At 57.2% G+C, this 18,411-nt stretch overlaps 1 protein-coding gene across 1 annotated transcript in view; it reads right to left on the reverse strand.

The window, feature by feature from the left end:
• RAPGEF1 (Rap guanine nucleotide exchange factor 1) overlaps positions 1–18,411 on the reverse strand; it is a gene marked incomplete at its 5' end in the record, with an annotated part of 143,593 nt that overhangs the window by 14,208 nt on the left and 110,974 nt on the right. Inside the window, 6 exons of the mRNA XM_081103177.1 lie at positions 843–954; positions 3,996–4,081; positions 5,868–5,960; positions 6,659–6,931; positions 14,907–15,065; positions 17,418–17,617. Of these exons, the coding sequence (XP_080959303.1) occupies positions 843–954; positions 3,996–4,081; positions 5,868–5,960; positions 6,659–6,931; positions 14,907–15,065; positions 17,418–17,617 (923 nt within the window). The remainder of the gene's footprint in view (positions 1–842; positions 955–3,995; positions 4,082–5,867; positions 5,961–6,658; positions 6,932–14,906; positions 15,066–17,417; positions 17,618–18,411) is intronic.

Raw genomic sequence — 18,411 nt, forward strand, 5'->3', positions numbered from 1 at the left:
CTCATGTCCTCAATGTGCCTGGGATTTCCAGCTAAGCGTGGGGGTGGCTATGCCCATGACCTGACTGTTCAGAAGAAATTTCTGGGAAGGGTCACGAACCAGCACCTCTCCTGTAGAGGAGCCCGCTGTCCACGCCCCCGTCAGCCCTGCCTGCCTGGCCGGCTCAGCCCGCCCGCCCAGTGTGCAAAGGGCAGGATCCGCCCTCCACGTGTCTGTGCCTCTGTGCTGCGTCGAGTAGGAGCCCAGGATCGTGGTTACACCCTCAGGGCGGGCCATGTTCTTGCCATTCCTCAGTGTCTCCAGCACCGCAGGGCAGAGGGGAGACACAATCCTCTCTCAGGGTAGCTCCCCTGGATTTGACAGGCTTGGGGACTGTTTTTGCCAATAAGCTCTCCTGACAAGCTCAGGGTGGACGCAGTCTGAGACCCCAACAGCTGTGTCTCGCCTGCTGGAACTGGTGGGTCATTCTATCAATAACACGAGGGCGCACCCACCACAGCCCTGTGCCGAGCACCTTACATGGACTTCGTTCTCACAACCATCCACCTGGGGCTCAGAGGTGACCTCTAACCTGCCCAAGATCACTGGCCAGATGTTCAGAGAAGGGACGGCACTTTCTCCTGTTACTTATCCATCTGCCCAGGACCTGGTGGCACCCACGGTGGCTGGGGCGCTAAGCCAGGATGGAAGAGGTGCACGGAGCCCACATCCCAGCAGCCATCTTGGAGGGGCAGCACCTCACTTGGGCCCTTCTATCTGGTACACCTCCGGTTCCATTCTCCTCGAAGCCCCTCACCCTAGTCACCGGCCAGACTCTGCACCAAGGCCTGCGAGGTACCCACCTCTTGCTTGAGCGTCAGCCTCGCCATGATCTCACTGTGGTCGATGAGGGACAGTTCGTCCACTTCCTCCTCCGACTGAGCTGATTCGGGACCATCAGGTGACTTCAGGGCCCTGAGGGACAAGTGGTTTGTGCTGCAAGTGCCACAGGCCCTGGCTCCATGAGGTCAGGTGGAGCCGTGCAGCCCTGGCCGTGGGAACCACCCTGGGCAAGCCCTGATCACAGCTACAGTGGCAGCCAGGCCTGCTGCCTGCCGCCCTCAGGAGCCAGGCGACTGTGGGACATTTCTGCTCTCCCTGGATGATCCAGCGGCAAACAGAAGGGCTAAGCAAGGGGATGGAGAAGGTCCCACTGATCTGTTTCCCTCAGCGCTGGTCTCAGTTACTCCGTCAAGGCCACCGTGTGCGGTCAGTGCTCAAGGAGAGGAACAGCAAGTGGCCAGGCAGGATGGGCGAGAGTTCGCGTGACCTTAGTGCCATTGCCCGTGTCGCTGCCGAGGGCCATTACTGAGCAGAAGCGTGAACTGGCAGACCTGCCCTTGTCCGAGGGCGCTGGGTCTAGCAGGAGACACAGACATTAAAACAGGCAGGGTCGCCTGGCCAGCGTAGCTCAGTAGAGCATTGACCTATGAACCAGGAAGTCATGGTTTGATTCCCGGTCAGGATACATGCCCGAGTTTTGGGCTCGATCCCCAGTGGGGGCTGTGCAGGAGGCAGCCAGTCAATGATTCTCTTCCATCATTGATGTTTCTATCTCTCTCTCCCTCTCCTTTCCTCTCTGAAATCAATAAAATATATATTTAAAAAGGAAACAAAAAACAAGCAGGGTCCCAGCCTAGTCTCAAGGGCAGGGAAAGCCCCTGAGGATGGGGCAGACAAGCCGAGACTGAAGAGCTGAGCAGGAGTGGGCCAGTGAAAAGGGAGGAGAGACCCCCCAACAGGGGAGCAGTGGGTGGCTGGGAGGCATTTGGGGGACATGGGCACTGGGTCTATAGATGCCTTACTTTCCCTGAGTTTTCTCCCATATTCCCAATTTATGCTTAGGGTTCTCAGGATGGATCCTGTGGGCACTGGCTGCCCTTGTGGTCACAGGCCACATTTTTAACCCTAAGTGTCTAAGACAGAAGCCTGTGCCAACACGGATGGGCCAGAGCAAAACTGCGTGGTCCCGGGAAGAGCCCTGTCCCGTCTCTCTGTCAAGGTTGTCTGGGGTGGCTTTTATGGAAAGAGGACAACATCCCAGCAATGTTTCTAACCAGTAAGTGTGCCCACCCTCTGCTTCCTTTCCAAGGCCACTGGGACTCTGAGAAACAGCACCTTCAGGCCCCATGAGCTCGATGGAAGCCACGAGGGGCTGTCGTGTGGCACAGGCACACTTTGCCACCAGGTGTGAAACCAGAAGACCCGCCGCCCTTACTCGGCACCCGGGGACCCTGGCCGGCAGGTGAAGCAGGCTCTCTGTGGGCACAGAGCAGCGGCTGAGAGCAGGCTGGGCCCCTATAGGACGCTTTCTAATCGTTTTCTTCGATCTCTTGCTATTCTTACCACCTCTTCAACCATTTATGCTTGGGCCTGACAATGACATTGGGTATGGCCTAGCTTTATACCCAGGACCCCGAGATAGCTGAACCTTGGCCTAAAGAGGGAGGAAAAGCTTGAAACAGGGGTGGGCAAAAGTAGGATTACAGTTGTTTGTATGGAAACGAATACAATCTATAATAATAAAAGTGTAATATGTAAATCGACCGAATGGCCGAACAGCAGACTGTCTGGACAAAGCCAGGGCTGCAAGGGCAGAGGCAGCCGGGGCTGCGAGGGCTGAGGCAGCCACGACTATGAAGGCCTACTCTCGCACGAATTTCATATATCAGGCCTCAGGTCTATATAATAAAAGCCTAAGCAACTGCTATGGCGGAATGATCAGAACGACTGGTCACTATGATATGCACTGACCACCAGGGGGCAGACGCTCAACACAGGAGCTACCCACTGGTGGTCAGTGTGCTCCCACCGGGGGAGCGCTGCTCAGCCAGAAGCCGGACTCATGGCTGGCGAGTGCAGCAGTGGTGGTGGAAGCCTCTCCCGCTTCTGTGGAAGTGCTAAGGAGCAATGAGCTGAGCGCTAAGGAGCAGTGAGCAGGCGGGCGGTAAGGAATGAGGTGTCCCAGACTGCGAGCAGGATGTCCACCTGCCAGCTTAGGCCCGTTCCCTGGGGATTGCGGGCCTGAGCTAGCAGGCGCCATCCCCCAACGGGTCCTGGACTGGGAGAGGGTGCAGGCCGGGCTGAGGGATTGCCCCCCACCCCATGCACGAATTTTGTGCACCAGGCCTCTAGTAATTAAATAACAATACAAGAATAAATTGTTTCATGTACTCATAACTGTAAGCCTCCTTTTGCCCACCTTGTGCATGGAACATTCCACAGAGGTGCCATCATGAAGCTGCGGGTGCACGCCCTGCTCAGTATACCCTGTAAGAGCACACTAGAGAAATCTCCTACCGTTTCAGACCTGATCAGGCCTGCCTTACGCTAACACTGAAATGCTACAAGAGGTGAAAGGGACATACAACTAAATGCAATGATGACTCTTGACTGATCTTGGTTCCAAAAAAATAAGCTGTACAAGACATTTAGGGAGAATCAGGGACCTGTCAGGTAGTGTGCTGATATGAGGAAGTGTATTATTTTCTTAGACGTGACATGGTACTGTCATCAGGTAGGCATTTAAAATTTTTGGGAGGCGTGCGGAGTATTTAGGAGCTGAGAGTCGCTCTGTAACTTACTTTCAAATGGTTTAAGAATACACTATATACAGTGCATCTATAAAACGTAAAAACTTTGGGGGATGTTTTTCACTCTCTCACTGCACCTGAACTTGGATGAGGTCGAGGACGTTGCCTAGGACCCAAAAGCCCGCCACGGCAGTCAGTAAGGTGGATAACGGTGTGCAGGTGACCAACAAGTAATGGTCGACTGCAGGACAGAATGAAGGCCTTCACGGTGGGTTATTTGTGATTTTTCCTGTTTTCTTGCACTTTTCTGTACTTTCATGCTTTCTACCCTGAGCATGTCAAAGTGAGAGTCACAAAAAAAGAAAGAGCATGGACATAGAGCCTCCTGCCAGCAGACTCCGGGCCCCCGTGATCACGCCCTACCTTTCTCCGTCTCTGCTTTCCTTCCCGGGGGCATTGCCGACCGAGGAGGGATCTCTGGGATGTCCATCTCTCACAGCTGGCGATTCCTGAAAAGAGAAGCCAGTGCTGGGTTTGACAGGTGCCCATGCGGGGCTGATCTGCTTCCCAGCATTCCTGCCTGCAGGTGGCTTTAGAGTGTAGGTTCCTAGGGAGGGTCCAAGATGTGAGCCAGCTGCCCATGAACACGGCTCATTGCACAGACATCACAGGGCCTCTCAACTAGCATCTTGCCTCTGGGACCGTGCAGGTGCCACTGCTTACAACACATGCCAACTGCCAACCGAGATGAAGCCATCCCAACCACCTTGTGGGAGAAAGGATGTCACAGTCGATATTACTCAGCAAAGCTCAGCCAGGCACTGCTGCCACGCCAAGGCCCTGTCCCTTAGCTCGTGTCATCTTGTCCATCCACACACACACACAGATGAAGGGCCCTGCCCAAGACCACACAGCTAGAAGGCTGCAGCGACTCAAACCCAGGGCTCTCTACCTCCCAAACCTGTGTCCTTATCCCTGCGGGTGGGCAGCAGAGCTTCGCGGACCTGGCTAAAGACCGTGCCCAGGACCGAGTGCTCGATGGCCTCCCAGGGCTGGCTCCAAAGGGTCTAGCTGCTCCCGTGTATGAGTGCCAGCCCTCCTCCAGCCACCTCATTTCTTCCTGGGAACCCGCCCACCCCGCTCAGCGACAACACGGCACTCGGCATCCCTGGGCTGCCACCAAGGCCAGCACAGAACGGCAGCAAGAACCTATGGGACATCGTCATGGAGCGGGTTCCAGTAAAAGTGGTCAGCATGCAGCATGCACCAGGTGGGGGGCAGGCTCTGGAGGGCCGGCCCAGGATGATGCCAGGGGCGGGGGGCGGGGCACCGGAGGCCATAGGTGAGGTGAGAACTCCAGGGGAGAAATAGCTAAGCTCCTACACACAGGGTCCAATCCCACTGCACTGAAAATCCCACAATACTCTAGGGCAGTGGTTCTCAACCGTCTGGCCCTTTAAATACAGTTCCTCATGTTGTGACCCAACCATAAAATTATTTTCGTTGTTACTTCATAACTGTCATGCTGCTACTGTTATGAATCATCATGTAAATATCTGATCTGCAGGATGGTCTTAGGCGACCCCTGTGAAAGGGCTGTTCCACCGCTAAAGGTGTCGCAACCCACAGGTTGAGAACCGCTGCTCTAGGGACTTGCTGACACTAAGCAGGGCAGCCTGTGTGGATGTCTAGGACCCTGTGGGGATTCCCTTGAGGAGAGTTATTTTTGAAGCTTTTGAACTTGCTCATGTTTTGCTGCAGCAAAACCTGGAAGCTGACTCCCCGACGGAACTGCTGAGCCTGGCTCGACGGGAGTGGGGACAGCGGTAGAACGTGCCGTGTCAGGTGGTCCTCAGGAGGGAGGTGCGCTGAGGCACAGCAGGGCTCCCTGCCAGACTCACCACTGCCAGGGGAGCAGCTGGCAAAGGGGTGAAGGGGGTGCTGGGCAGGAAGAGGGGGCGACAGTGTGGAAGGCTCCGTGTGGGGAGAGAGCCTCCCTGTGGGGGAGGGATGGAGGGTGGACCTCAGCACTAGAAGCTGGGACTGAGGGAAGTCCCAAGAGCACACGAGCGTGGGAGGCCATCAGCAGGCAGCCCCACAGATTCCAGAAGACCTACCGGCCCGGCTCGAGGAGTGCCACATGCACGGAAGCGGAAGCCACGGGAAGACCTACACAGAAGCCACGTCCTCTCCCACGGGGCCCGGCCTGCTGGTAACCGAGAGGCGCAGCCAGACGGAAGCTGGGCCAAGTCCTGCCAGGCAGCCGCATGCACAAGGCAGCGCGAGGCTACTTACTCCTCGAGAGTGAGCCAGCTCCGCGCTGCTCTGGCCAGAGGAGTACAGACTGACGTATTCACCCCCACCAACCTCCTCACTGGCATTTTCACTCTGGGGAGGATGAGAGGAAAGCAGATGTGACGGCCTCCAGCCGGCCTCAGGCCCAGCGGGCAGCCTGTGGGAGCCCAGCCGGGACCTCCTTCCACGGGCGAGGAGACGGCCGCGTGCACGCAGGTCAGAGCAAAGCTGCCTGGCCACCTCGTGCTGGTGTCCAGGGGACACACGCCTCCTGCGGGATCTTCTCCCAAGAGGCCCGGGCCGTTCACTGCCCTCAGAGGCGCACCTCCCCACTCTGCTGTGGTGGGGACAGCAGGGTCCCCAGCGTGGGGGAGGAATAATGGAGGGAAAGAGGCAGCTGTGAAGATGCCCTGCCTGCGTTTGCTCGGCCCTACCTGCCTGCGCGGAGGAAGGTCACAGCCCGTGGCCAGCACAGGAGAGCAGGCCCCGCACTCAGACCGCACACAGCCAGAGGCACGTCTGTGATCTCTGCGCCTTCCTCTAACCATCAGTCAAACAGGAAACGAGCCACGTCCTCTACCTCGTGCTCACCATCACGGACCGCCTCTCAGTGGCCGCAGCCCCACGTGCGGAGACTAGAGCCCCGGTGTCGGGATCTCTGTAGGAGGCTGTCCGCCTCGGGACCTGCACTAGCCGTGCTGCCCACACCTGACCGCGAGCGGAGCAGGTTTCCTGAGCAGCGACACCGCTTTCTCACACACGCAGCCCGCACGGGTGTGCGGAGTTCTCACCGAAGGCGTCTGGGGCGAGGCAGGGAGAGAGGTTTCGGAAGGAAGGCAGACAGTGCTCCCATGAAAGGTGCTCTCCTGAGAAGACGGAGGAGGCCCGTCCGCGGCGCTGGGAGGCAGAGTGGCCGCGGCGGGCCGCGCTAGGTCCGAGCTCTGAGACTGGTGGACAGGTGGGAAGTGCGGAGAGGAAGAGGAGGTAGACGGGAGGAAAGGTTGTGCGGAAGCTTGGCTGTGAGGCACGAAATCCTGGGAGTAGGACCTAAACACAGATTTATACTAGAGAATCCAAGGGAAAACAAACACAAACGAGGAGATGGGAAGAAGGAAACAGACAAGAGAGAAAGTCATTAGATTAACTCAGCGGAGCTCTGACAGACTGCTCACAGTAATTCCGTGGAGGCCCCGGACCAGGCCCAACCAGCCCCGGATCCTCTGGCCTAGTACCTCCCCCCCCACCACCCTCCCCCTTGGGCATCCTCCCATGAGAGGCCTGGAGGCTGACCAGTGTTGTCCTCAGGGTCTCCACAGCAGGACACCCCAAGGACAGCAGGTCCCGCTCTGTAAGGCGGTCATGTCCTCTGCTGTCACTCTCCCAACCGATGCCTCCGGTCCTTCAGGAGCCTGGTGGCTAAGCTCAACATCACCGTCAGATCCCGGGTCATACTGACTCACGTTGAACCTTTTGGGTAAGTAAACCTCTTTGGACTTACCCCTTGAAAGTCAAATACTACCACACCCCAGCCCAGCGGCTCTCGTGCTGATGGCTGTGGAGCCTGAGTGGCCACAGCGCCCTCAAGAAGTTCCAGAGAGCCCTGGCCGGCTAGTGCAGTGGGTCAGAGGGTCATCCTGATACACCAAGGTTGTGGGTTTGATCCCCGGTCAGGGCACATACAAGAATCAACCAATGAATGCATCAATAAGTGGGACAACAAGTTGACCGATCTCTCTAAAATCCATTAAAAAAAAAAGAGGCTCCAGAGAGAGGCTGGCCCTTCTGCCACATGAAGATACAGTGAAAAGTCTGGGGCCTGGAGGGTCCTCACCAACCATGCTAGCACCCTGATCTTGGACTTTCAGCTCCCAAACTGTGAGAACACATTTCTGTCGCTGACAAGCCACCCAGTCTGTGGTGCTTTGTTAACAAATAGCAGCCGGAATGGACCGAGACAAAAAGGCCAGCTCTTGCTAGAGTCCCGACACTCTCCTTCCTGACCCCACCCCTGCAAGCTCACTGAGCACCGAGCAGGCCCTGCCACACAAGCCCCTGACTTACACAACAGCTACTGTGTGACCACAATGCATCACGCTTCCTCACTGATCATGTGGCCTGTTACACAGGTCTCATGTGACAAGCTCAGGGTGGCGGCTCCCACACTGCTGGGGACTTCTCTGGGAGCTGCGACAGGGTAATGGCTCGGAGGGCACACTTTCAAGCCACATGCACCTGGGGTGAAACAATGGCACTTCTGGCACAGGCTCTGTGTGGATTTAATGGTGACGCCCTGTGAGTGCTGAGCTCGGCCTGGCCCGCCACAAGCACGATCCACGTCACTGCCCTCCCAATACCAACCTGGGAACCAGTGCACACAGCAGAGCTGAGGCATGTAACAGGGCCAAGCCGATGTGCTGGACGGAGGAATACTTAGGGATTGCTTCTCACGCTATTCCTGGAGCGCCTGGAACACTGCCTGACTCCGCAGTGTCTCAATTTTGGGTGGAGGGTAGCAGACAAGCATCAGGTGCTGCCCAGGTGCAGGCCCACAGAGGGAGCGGGGGAAGGAGGCTCCCGCAGCACCAGGGCGGGCACTGCAGGGGAGGGACAGCCACCAAGGAGAAAGGGGGGAGGTTTGCATCTCCAGGACAGTGCCCGCCCTCCTTCCCTCCCTCCTTCCCTCGGGCTCCTGAGCAGCTCTGGTATTCAAGCTATGCAGTCCTGTTAGGACAGGCGCCAAGCTGGAGGAGTACCTTCTGGGGGCGGAGAGCTGCAAGGGCTGCTCTCTAATCACCAGAAAGCTCAGGCCTCTCCAGGGGCTCTGCAGACATGAGGGCCACGTCGGGGCTCATCATCAGACCATTTTCAACAAGCCTGGTCTCTCCGGCCTCCCTGGAGTATTTCCAGGCCCCGCACGATACTATTTACTCATGCGAGCAGGGAGAGAGGCGGAGCTGGCCGCTGGACAGAAACACCACTTCAGCAGAGCCCCAAGTTTATTTTAGGGTCTGGCTGGTGCCCGGCCTTGCCTCTGACGGGACGGCTGCCTCTCCACAGCAGCTTTATTTATAGCCGCGCAGACTGGCGGGGCTGAGGGTCTAAAACAGAGGTGGCTGCCTTCTGGACCGGAGGTTTTTGCAGAGCTAGAGTGCCAGAGCCAGTTCTTGGGAAGGAGCGCCGTTAGGAGAGGGGGCACCCCCCCCCCCAACATCACATAGTCCCTCAAAGGGCCACACGGACTATCTCATGATGATGATGACCAGCTCCTCTTGCTGAATGCTCCCTGGTGGTCAGATGGGTGCCAAGGTTCTGCATGAACCATCTCACTTAAACTACATGAAGTGCAGTCTGGTCCTACGACAAAGAGGAAGAAGCAGGCGGCAGGGAAGGCCACACGCCTGTACCACACGGCTCCACAGGCGGCAGGGAAGGCCACACGCCTGTACCACACTGCTCAGCTCCTGGGAGATGTGTGGGGATGGCTCACACTCAGCGAGTGTCCTGAGCACGTGACAGTCCCTGACTGCCAGCCATAGCCCTGCAGGACCAGTCTCCTAACCACGCGAGCTCTCCTGGCTGAGTTTCTGTGACGACCAGCGTGCCAAGGCAGTGAGCCTGGCTGGCTGGACTACAAAGCCAGGAGGCAGAGATCTGCCCTCAGGAGACCCCAGAACCACACTCACCCTGGAAAACACACAGCTGGGGGGACCAAGGGCTCTGAGTGTAAGGGATGACAACCTTGCATGTTAGCATGTGGCCACTCACAGCCTAAAAAGCCAAGTCACCGAAGCTGGCCGGGTACCAGTTTTCCTGGACACTTGCTTTCCATTCAAGTCCTGGAGTGAACAATGACCAGGGAGGCGCCCTGTGTTGTGCTGGCAAGAAAGCAGATATTTCAATGGAAAACGCTGATCCCCCAACATGCCATGCCACTGAGTTCCTCTGAACAGAAGGAAGACAGGGCGTCCGAGAAGGCCGGGGTGTGCCAGCAGCTGTGGGCCGGAGCCACAGGCCTTGCTCGGAACGTCTGCAAAAGCCATCCCCTGGGTCTGCCCTAGGCCCCGGGGCAGTGTCCCAGATGCTCCACAGTGACTTGAGTGCCAAGCTGTAGAGAACCTTCAACCCCACGAATTATAGGAAATGCAATCACTTCCGCGACTGGACTTCCTGTCGTGAAGTGTGCACGGAGATGGCTCATCACTGCATGCTCCTGGCTCAATCAAGGCTTATGGTGTCAGTGCTCTTGGATACTACTTAGCAAAACAGACAAGCTACTGGACAGCTGGTTTTGGGCTCCGATTCTTACCCACCACTTGTGAGAAAACACACTGGAGGGAAGCTGCTGCAGTGCGGTCTGGGCTTTCTCCCCCGGGACACAGCTCAGCACTGGCCACTGGCTCCGAGCTGCCGCTGCCCACTGCTCCACCGAGCGCCCACACAGTGTGGGCCCAAGTTACTTCCCTCGGAAGGAAGTCCGCTTGCGGCCGTCGCACAACCCCTCCCTGATCTCCAGGGAGGAGATGCCTGCAGAGAGGCACGTGGACCTGGTTCTCAGAGATGGGACGTGATCGCTCCCGTCTAGGTCACCAGGAAAGACCCTTGACGACACTGCTTGTCACCCCAGGAGGTAGGCTGCAGGGAAGAGTGCTGGCTTTGTCTCCTCTCTCCTTCCTGGTCCTGATTAACTCCACATCTGCAAAAGCCATCCCCTGGGTCTGCCCTAGGCCCCGGGGCAGTGTCCCAGATGCCCGTGTTCATTATGACAACTCCACTTTCCATAAGGGAAGATGCTGAGGCTGAAGCGCGAGCACCTGCAGATCCCCTCTGCCTGGCCAGGAGGCCCTGGTCGGTCCCACTGCCTTTATCTAACAGAGCAAGGCAGCATCAGAATCGTGGTGGGGTTAGAACATCTTCTCTATTTTTAAATAAACTTCTTGGAGTCTATTTTTTAAAACCACTGGAAAATTCTAATGTGGATTTTATAATAAAGGATGAAAGAGGACACAATTCTCTTGCACGGGAGAATTTTAGGTAATAGGACAGGTAAGAGTAGAGACCTAGTACTTTTCTTCTCATTATTGCAACCGGAATCACAAGATCTTCCTTGAAAACATTACATTTTGGTCAGTGGTTTCACGGCTAATTGTTTTTGTGCAAAAACCTCCAACACACTGGAGGGCGCTCTGCAGTCACTGAAGACTGACCTCAACAGCACCACTCCTTACAGAAAGGTTTACTACCGTTTAAAAAGACTTGCATTCATTTCTAGAAACCTGACTGGACTATTTCCCTCAGTTTGGATTTGAACAGCACGCGGGGGCTCTAACTCCCACTTATTCCTGGAGCTCTATCCAGAGCCGGGAGGTGCACGCACGCACGCACACGAAGGCCTCTTCTTTCCTTTTGATTTTGAGGCTCCGCTTGTTAAAGCTGGGACAGTGAGCAAGGAAGGGCTTAGGAGAGAAGCAGCAAGAGGGCCCCGCTGGGCTGCTCTGGCTCACTGAGCAGTCAGAGAAGAGGGGCCTTGGAGACAGGATCAGTGGGTTAGCCCCGGATGAGCTGCCGCTGCCCACTGCTCCCCTGGCTGCAAGTCTCTCGAGGACCCTCAGTTCAGGGATGCAGCTGAGGGAAGGAAGGTGTGCGTGTGCTCCCAGGAGGGAGGGCACCACCAAGGCCTTCTGATGGCAGCCAATGTGGGGACTTCCCCCCCAGCCCTCCCAGGTCTCAATATTGATTGCAAATCAACACTGAATAAATGTCAACACCATTTCTCACGATGGAGACCTGGAGTCTAACCTTAGCTCTTACTTAAGCTCTGAGCAAACGGCTCGGCTTCTCCCTCTGGTGTCTGCACCTCTGCCACATGGGCAAGTGTCCCACCACAGAGCGGCAGGAAGGGCCCTGGCAGGTCGACAGGCCGCTGGAGAACATGAGCGTAGAGGCAAGTGTGTGTGACAGAACCCTTCGGGCTCACGTCCCACATAACCTTTCTGAGGACCGGGGCGGCACCTGGCCAAGCTGTCATGGAGCCACAAGTCCCCTGCAGCACTCGTGTCCAAAGCTGGTCCAAGAGCACTGACCACCCAAAGTGCCTTGAGCATTAACGAAAGAGGCAGGAGTCTAACCGTTTGGTCCCTGGGCTCAGGTGGTCCCTGAGGGTCTTGGAAACCCAGGAGGGGTGCTGGTCTGCATGCACCTCCTTCCCCAAGGCTGTGTCAAGCCTCCCTGTGGGATGGAGCCCAGATCAGACTTCACACGTCAGAGGCACCGTTGGCCACACAAGCAGGCATTTGGCAGGAAGGGCGTTAAGGCCCCGGGCGAACACTCCGAGGAGCCCAGGAACTATTTGTAAAACTCTCGGGCAGCTGGCAGCCAAAGCCTCTTGGGTCAGCAGAGGGAAATGAGGAAGAAGCAGGGTTCCTGGCCACAGCCTGAGCAGTGCATCTGATGCATGGCAACAGAGGCCGTCATGTGACGAGTCAGCAGTGGCTTGTTCTGATGAGATGCTGGGAAGCAGGGTGATGGGGCCAGGAGGGCCCTGCTGGCCTCCTTGGTCAGGGCTCATGCTTGTGGGTGAAGCAGGTCCCCTGGGCTGGGTCAGCATCACGGAGCACCTGCCACTGCTGCTCGCGCTGAGCTCTGTACCACGCTTGCAAGCATGTAAAGTCCAGGCCCTAACCTTACAGGACGTACAGCCTTGAGGAAAAGCAGCCGGGACCGCCACCGAAAGGAAGCAGCCGCTCAGTGCGGTAATACACAGCTGTAACACCTCCCTCTTTACCAAATGCCGGCGGCGCGTCTGGTACTAAGCTACACTCTTCACACGTGCTTTCCCTTTAACCCCACAAGGACGATGGCGCTGTCCTGCAGCCTCGGCCCTTCCTGCTGCCTGGCCCACGCCAGGAGAGGCCCTGTGCTCGGGGGTCCCAGGAAGAGGGAACAGCAATGTGTTCCCGGCACCCACCTCCATTTAGATCGGTCCATAGAGGTTTATGGTCTAAAAATTCCCTTGGCAAAGTAGTTTTCGATGGTTAGAATCTTCTGGTCCAAGTGGCAGGTCACTGGGCCAACGACAGTGTGAGCTGCCTTCAGATCTGACCATGCTGTGTTCCAAGTGGCACCCTTCAGAATTCCACACCAGACTGATACCAAGGGATGAAGAAAGTCGGGAATAAAGGGCCGCTCTGAGCATGCCAAGCCCTGTCTGGGGCTCCTCTTAGAGTGGAGAGGACACGTGAAGAGTGTTCCAAACATTCAGGCCACGCCCACGGCTCCGGAGCCTGGGGCGGGGTGGCCTTCCTTCCACGAAACAAGCACCTTCCTTAGCTCATTCCCTGGGCTCCTCTTGGAGCTGGTGCTGAGCACCTCAAATATTTCTGATGCTGGATGCCTCAGCCCTCCAGACCCAAACTTAGTTAAAACACCCTCCTACTTCCTTTCATGCCATAGCAAACAGTCCAGTACATTGACAGCCCTGGGACCCCAAACTGCTCAAAAGAGACCTTGTAGATACTCTTAGGATAATCCACACTTACTTTCTGTTCATAGAGGGCAAATACAGTCAAGAGCTGGGATTGTCTGAGGGCCAAGTTTTGCACGATCTGTGAAAGGAGCCTGCCAGAGTGCCTGCTACGGAAACAGAGGGCGTCTGTGCACAGGCCGGGGGTGGGGGGGTGGGGGGTGGGTAGGAGGGAGTGTTCCCTCTCCATGGCAAGTGCAGGGACACGGAGAGCTCTGTGAGCTAGGCCCTGGCACCCAGAGGAAGGCTGCACCCCAAGGTCCTCACAACAGGCACTGGATGGTGCCCAGCAATGCAGCCTGGGAACCACCAAACCGGGACTCCGAGCTTGGCTGGGTCTCGGAAGGTCCCCGGGGCAACTGCAGTTAGAGGAGAGGGCGGTGCCAGCAGGTTTAGGAGTTTGCCCGCGCTCTCATGTGAGACTCAGAGCAGAGTCAAGACTGGACTCGGAGCCCTAAGCCAAGGGCAGCAGGAAGGACTCCCGAAGCTCACCGTGTGAATCCTCACGCAGGGAGGAGACGGAGGCGGGAGGACGAACAACGCGCAAGGAGCAGCTGACTGCAGGGTCCCGAACGTGGCTCCTTCCCTAAGTCTGTCCCCGAGCCCCCGCCTGCCCCCCAGTTTCACGGGTGCAGATTGAAGGGGAACGGCGACTGTTCAGGTTTTTGGACAGATGTGGATTCCAGTGAAAGACAACACTATGCTTCCTAAGGAGCTAGTGTCCCTACGTCTCGGAAGAATACTATTTACAAAAATGGCTGCAAATATCCCCTCTGCCAGCAACTGCCACCAAGAGGCACATCCACTTCCCTATTCCCGGAATCCGGGCTGGCCTTGTGCCTGAACCGAGAGAATGCAGTGGAAGTGGCCGAGTGCCAGGACTGAGCCAGGTCTTAAGATACCTTCCACGCTTCCATTTGTTCCCTGGGAACCTTGCCAGCTGCCCTGGACAAGCCCAGGCGGGCCTGATGGAGGCGGACGGAGGGTGTGGATGGCGGTCAGCCCAGCTGTCCCAGCTGAGGCTCCAGGGATGCGAGCAAGTCAGCCAAAGTCAGCCTGGGCCAGATCAGCACCATCGCCCTCCCAACCTGTGTTCTCAGCAATGAGAAATGGTCACGGCTGTTTGAAGCCACTACGTTTTGGGGTAGTTTGTTACACAGCCAAAGCTAACTGACACAGCCCTCCAACTCCAATCTCTCATGCCCTGGCAGAGCCTGCTCTCCTGGGCTTTGCTTCCTTTGTGAGGAATATTCCCATTTAACAAAAAGGCCAGAACGTCTCTGCAGGCGATGCCTGAGTGATATGGCTGCAAGTGTGGCCACCACCATGGCCCATCCCCGCACCCCCCATTCACACGGTCTCGAGCACAGAGACCCATCCCCGCATCCCCTACCCCATCCGGTGTAGGGGTCTGCAGAAGGGCAGAGTCCGCGATGAGCAGCCCACACGTCGGGAGGGCACCGGCTACAAACGGAAGACCATCCACCATTTCCGAGGGAAGAGCGGCAGGGAGCACTCACCGAGGGCACGGGCAAGTTGCCGTGCCGGCTGAGAAAGGAGTTAGAGACGGACACACTGAGGCCCTGAGTGGCACTGCCGTCCTCGGGGGTGAAGGCCACTTTAGTTTGCTGGACACAGTAGGAGACAGAGGAGAAGGAAGAAGCAGCACAAGAGGCCTGCTGGACAGAGGGACGAGAGAAGACGGGAAGGAGGGAGAGAAGCAGAGAACAGTCAGGCGTGTGTGCACAAAGGCTAAGCAGGCTGCAACCCCACTCCGCTCGGACATTCTGGAGAGGGATGCTTCTTGGCTCGGTTTGGGGATCAGAGACACCTTCCAAGGTTCCTGGCCCCTCCTTCACTTCCTTACGGTCGATTTAAAGCTAACTTTCACACACTGTGTCTCCTGGAAGTCTGGCCCCTCCTTCGCTTCCCTACGGTCGATTTAAAGCTAACTTTCACACACTGTGTCTCCTGGAAGTGGTGCGAGGGGGAGAGGCCTAGTGCGCTTGAGTCCCTTTTCCCACCTACTCAGGGCCCCCACCCTCCTTGGTGGTGCAGACCATGGACTCATTTGTCCTTCAGCGGAGTGCAGATCGAGCTGGGCTGCCTGGGTTTGAATCTGGGCCCTGCCATTTAAGGAAGCCCTTGGGTATTACTTAAAGCTCCCTGGGCCTCAGGCTTTTCATCTGGAAAGATAGGGATAACACCTTGGAGGGCTATATCCACGTAAAGCACTTAGAACCATGCCCTCCACAGTGTACGTGTGCCAACAGGCCTGAGTACTTATTACTCCCATTTTTGTGAGTAAAGTGGGTAACACTTCCTGAGTCTGCACTTGAGAGAGGGTGTGCTGAGCAGCCTGCAGAGGGCGTCACACATGTGCCTGGGAGCTGTCCCCAAGTCTTCTGCTCCTAGCGGTGGGCTATGCGGAAGTCTCTCTGGCTCACAGCCTCAAGTTACTGGAAGTGGGGTGATGGGCTGGGGGCGGATCATGTGAAACCCATGAAAGCACCGGTGTGTGGAGGTGCTCTAGTGGAGTCTGCCCAGTTCCCAGGCCCTGCCAGGCTCTCTCTGGACTCCCCTCAGGACACCCTGCCAGCGAGGCGAGGTTGGGAGCTCTCTAACAGGCTGGCTCCTCATGTGCTCATTAGGGGTCTGTCCCCAAACACCCGGAGGCCTGTGGCTCCACGGTACAGAGAAGATGCCCAAGGACAGTGATGCAGCTGTGGACACTGCAGAGGGGCTGGTTTCAAATCTCAACGAAATCTGGCCCAGACATTTAAGCAAACATTTAGGTTAGGGGTCTCTAGGGCAGTGTTTATGTTCCCGCAGAGAAGGTCCCTTCCTGAAAGATTTTCAGAGCAATTACATTCGTATTCCGGCATGTTCAGGCGCTCATGGGATGGGCAGGACAGTAAAGAACTGAGACTCTGAGCACAACCTGTGATCATGGCTAGTTAATGGCAGGATTGGAACCCAGGACTCCCAACTCCACACTTGGCCTTTCCTCCAGTAGACAGGCTGTTTCCCAAAATGCTGGCTGTGGTTCTGTCTGGTCTGCCGGAGCCTCCGGAGCTGGGAAGGCTCGGGGACCCCTAGGGTTGGGTGTGGGTTCAAGCCCCAAGCACAGAACTGCCGAGCCCCATGTGGCTGGGAGTAACCCAGGGACCTCTGTCCTACAGTTGGCCGCTGCCTCCCAGAAGAGTCAAGGCAGCACCGTCAGGGCCTCTGGCGATGGACAGAGGATGGCCCAGCTGGTCACCCCGGCCCCCTTTGTTAAAACACTACCAGGCAGGCCAGCAAATGGGCAAAACAGCACGTGCAGCTCTGAAAGAGGCGAGAACACCCTTTGGGGGTGCTCTTCTGGACAGCGTGGCTGGGCAGGATGCTTGGGTTCTAGTGCCTGACCAGAGTCTGCTTGGCTAGTAGACTGGCAGCTAAGAGAGGTTAGAGGCATGCAGCAGGCACACTCATGTGCTCTGCCTGGCCGAGCCTACCGGGACAGCCTGCCCGCGCAGAGCTGAGCTCCCCGGCCTGTGTGGAGCCTTACACGGTGCTCTTTAGAGGAGGAAGGTGCCATGCCCAACAGCAGGGCTGTTTAAAGCCATCCTGCTCCAATGGGCATCCCTGGCCAGGGGGAGGAGTAAGTCACTGTCTAGTTAGGCCCATTATGTAAATCAGCCACAGATGGCCCTACACAGACCATGCCCTGTGCTCTGAGTCCCTCTTTTCTGGGAATCTATATTGGAGTCAAAGAAGAGAGAAAAAAATGCAAGAGACTGTCAGCAGAGAAAGCAACATTCTGAGTTCAAGCCAGTCCCAGCTGCACGGGCTGCTCAGGAAGGAAAGGAACCCCCACCCCCAGGTGGGGAGCAGCAGAGGAGACAGGGGAAGTGAGAGCCCCATGTGGGAGATGGGGGTTCCACACCAGCCCAGGCCCCTGCCCCTGCCCCGAGGAGGAGGAGGTGCTTCTGGTTCCTGGAGGCCTGTGGCCCTGGCAGCAGGGAGGGGACCTGGGAGGGGCCGCTTACCAGCTGCCGCTGCTTGGGAGGGAGGGCGGGGGGCGGCGCCAGGTCCGGCGGGTCTGCGCTGCTGAAGGAGTCGTTGAAGCCGTACACCTCCATGAGCAGCTTGTTCTTCTGCTGGTAGACGTGCTCGTTCTGCGGCGTCTGGTAGAACATGGACGGCTGCGGCTCCGAGTAGTCCTCGAGCAGCTGCATGTAGGCCAGCACTGCGGACAGAGAGCGGCAGCCCTGGTTCTGGCACCGGGGGGCGAGCTGCAGGAGGGCCCCCCTCTCCCAGCAGCGGGGCAGAGAGACCACTCTGTGTGACATGGGGGCACACGCGAGCAAATGCAGCGAGTGGACACCAAGAGGGAGCCCCCAGCTGTGGGCTCTGGGGGACAAAGACACGTCAGTGCAGGTTCACTGACGTCACCAACGGGGCATTCGGGTGGAGAAGGTGACAGTGGACAGGCCGATGGGGCAGGGATCAACGGGAACTCTACTTTCCGCTCAGCGCTGTGAGCCTCGAACTGCTCTAAGAAATAAAGCCTGTTTTTACAAAGCACATTGGGGCACTGGTCCCCTTGCTGCAGAGCCCTTGGGATGTCCAGGCACTCGAGGGGCACGGGCTGGTGGAGCTCCCGGGGCAGCACAGCTGTCCACCTCAGTCCAGCTCTGCTGTCTTCCTTCAGTTCCGGGAACACCCTCAGGGGTTCTGCCCCGCTGCTCCCACGCGTTTCCCCGCCCTCCGGGTCTTACCCTCCTCTGTGCCCAGCTAACTGCAGCTTCCCCAGCCCAGCTCACACAGCCCACCTTGCCCCTCATTCGTTTCCTTCTTAGCTCTCCTCACAGGGATCAGGGCTACCTGGGGGCTTTGATCATTCACCAGATTGTTACTGAACACCTACTATTGTTAGGCACTGACACAGGTACTGGGACTAAGAGACTAGCAAAACAAATCCTCTGTCCATGGGGGCTCACCCCTCCAGGAGACAGCACCCAGACCCTGGAGAACTGAGAA

This window comes from Myotis nattereri (assembly GCF_964212035.1).
Source record: "Myotis nattereri genome assembly, chromosome: 12".
NCBI classification, from domain to species: Eukaryota; Metazoa; Chordata; class Mammalia; order Chiroptera; family Vespertilionidae; genus Myotis; species Myotis nattereri.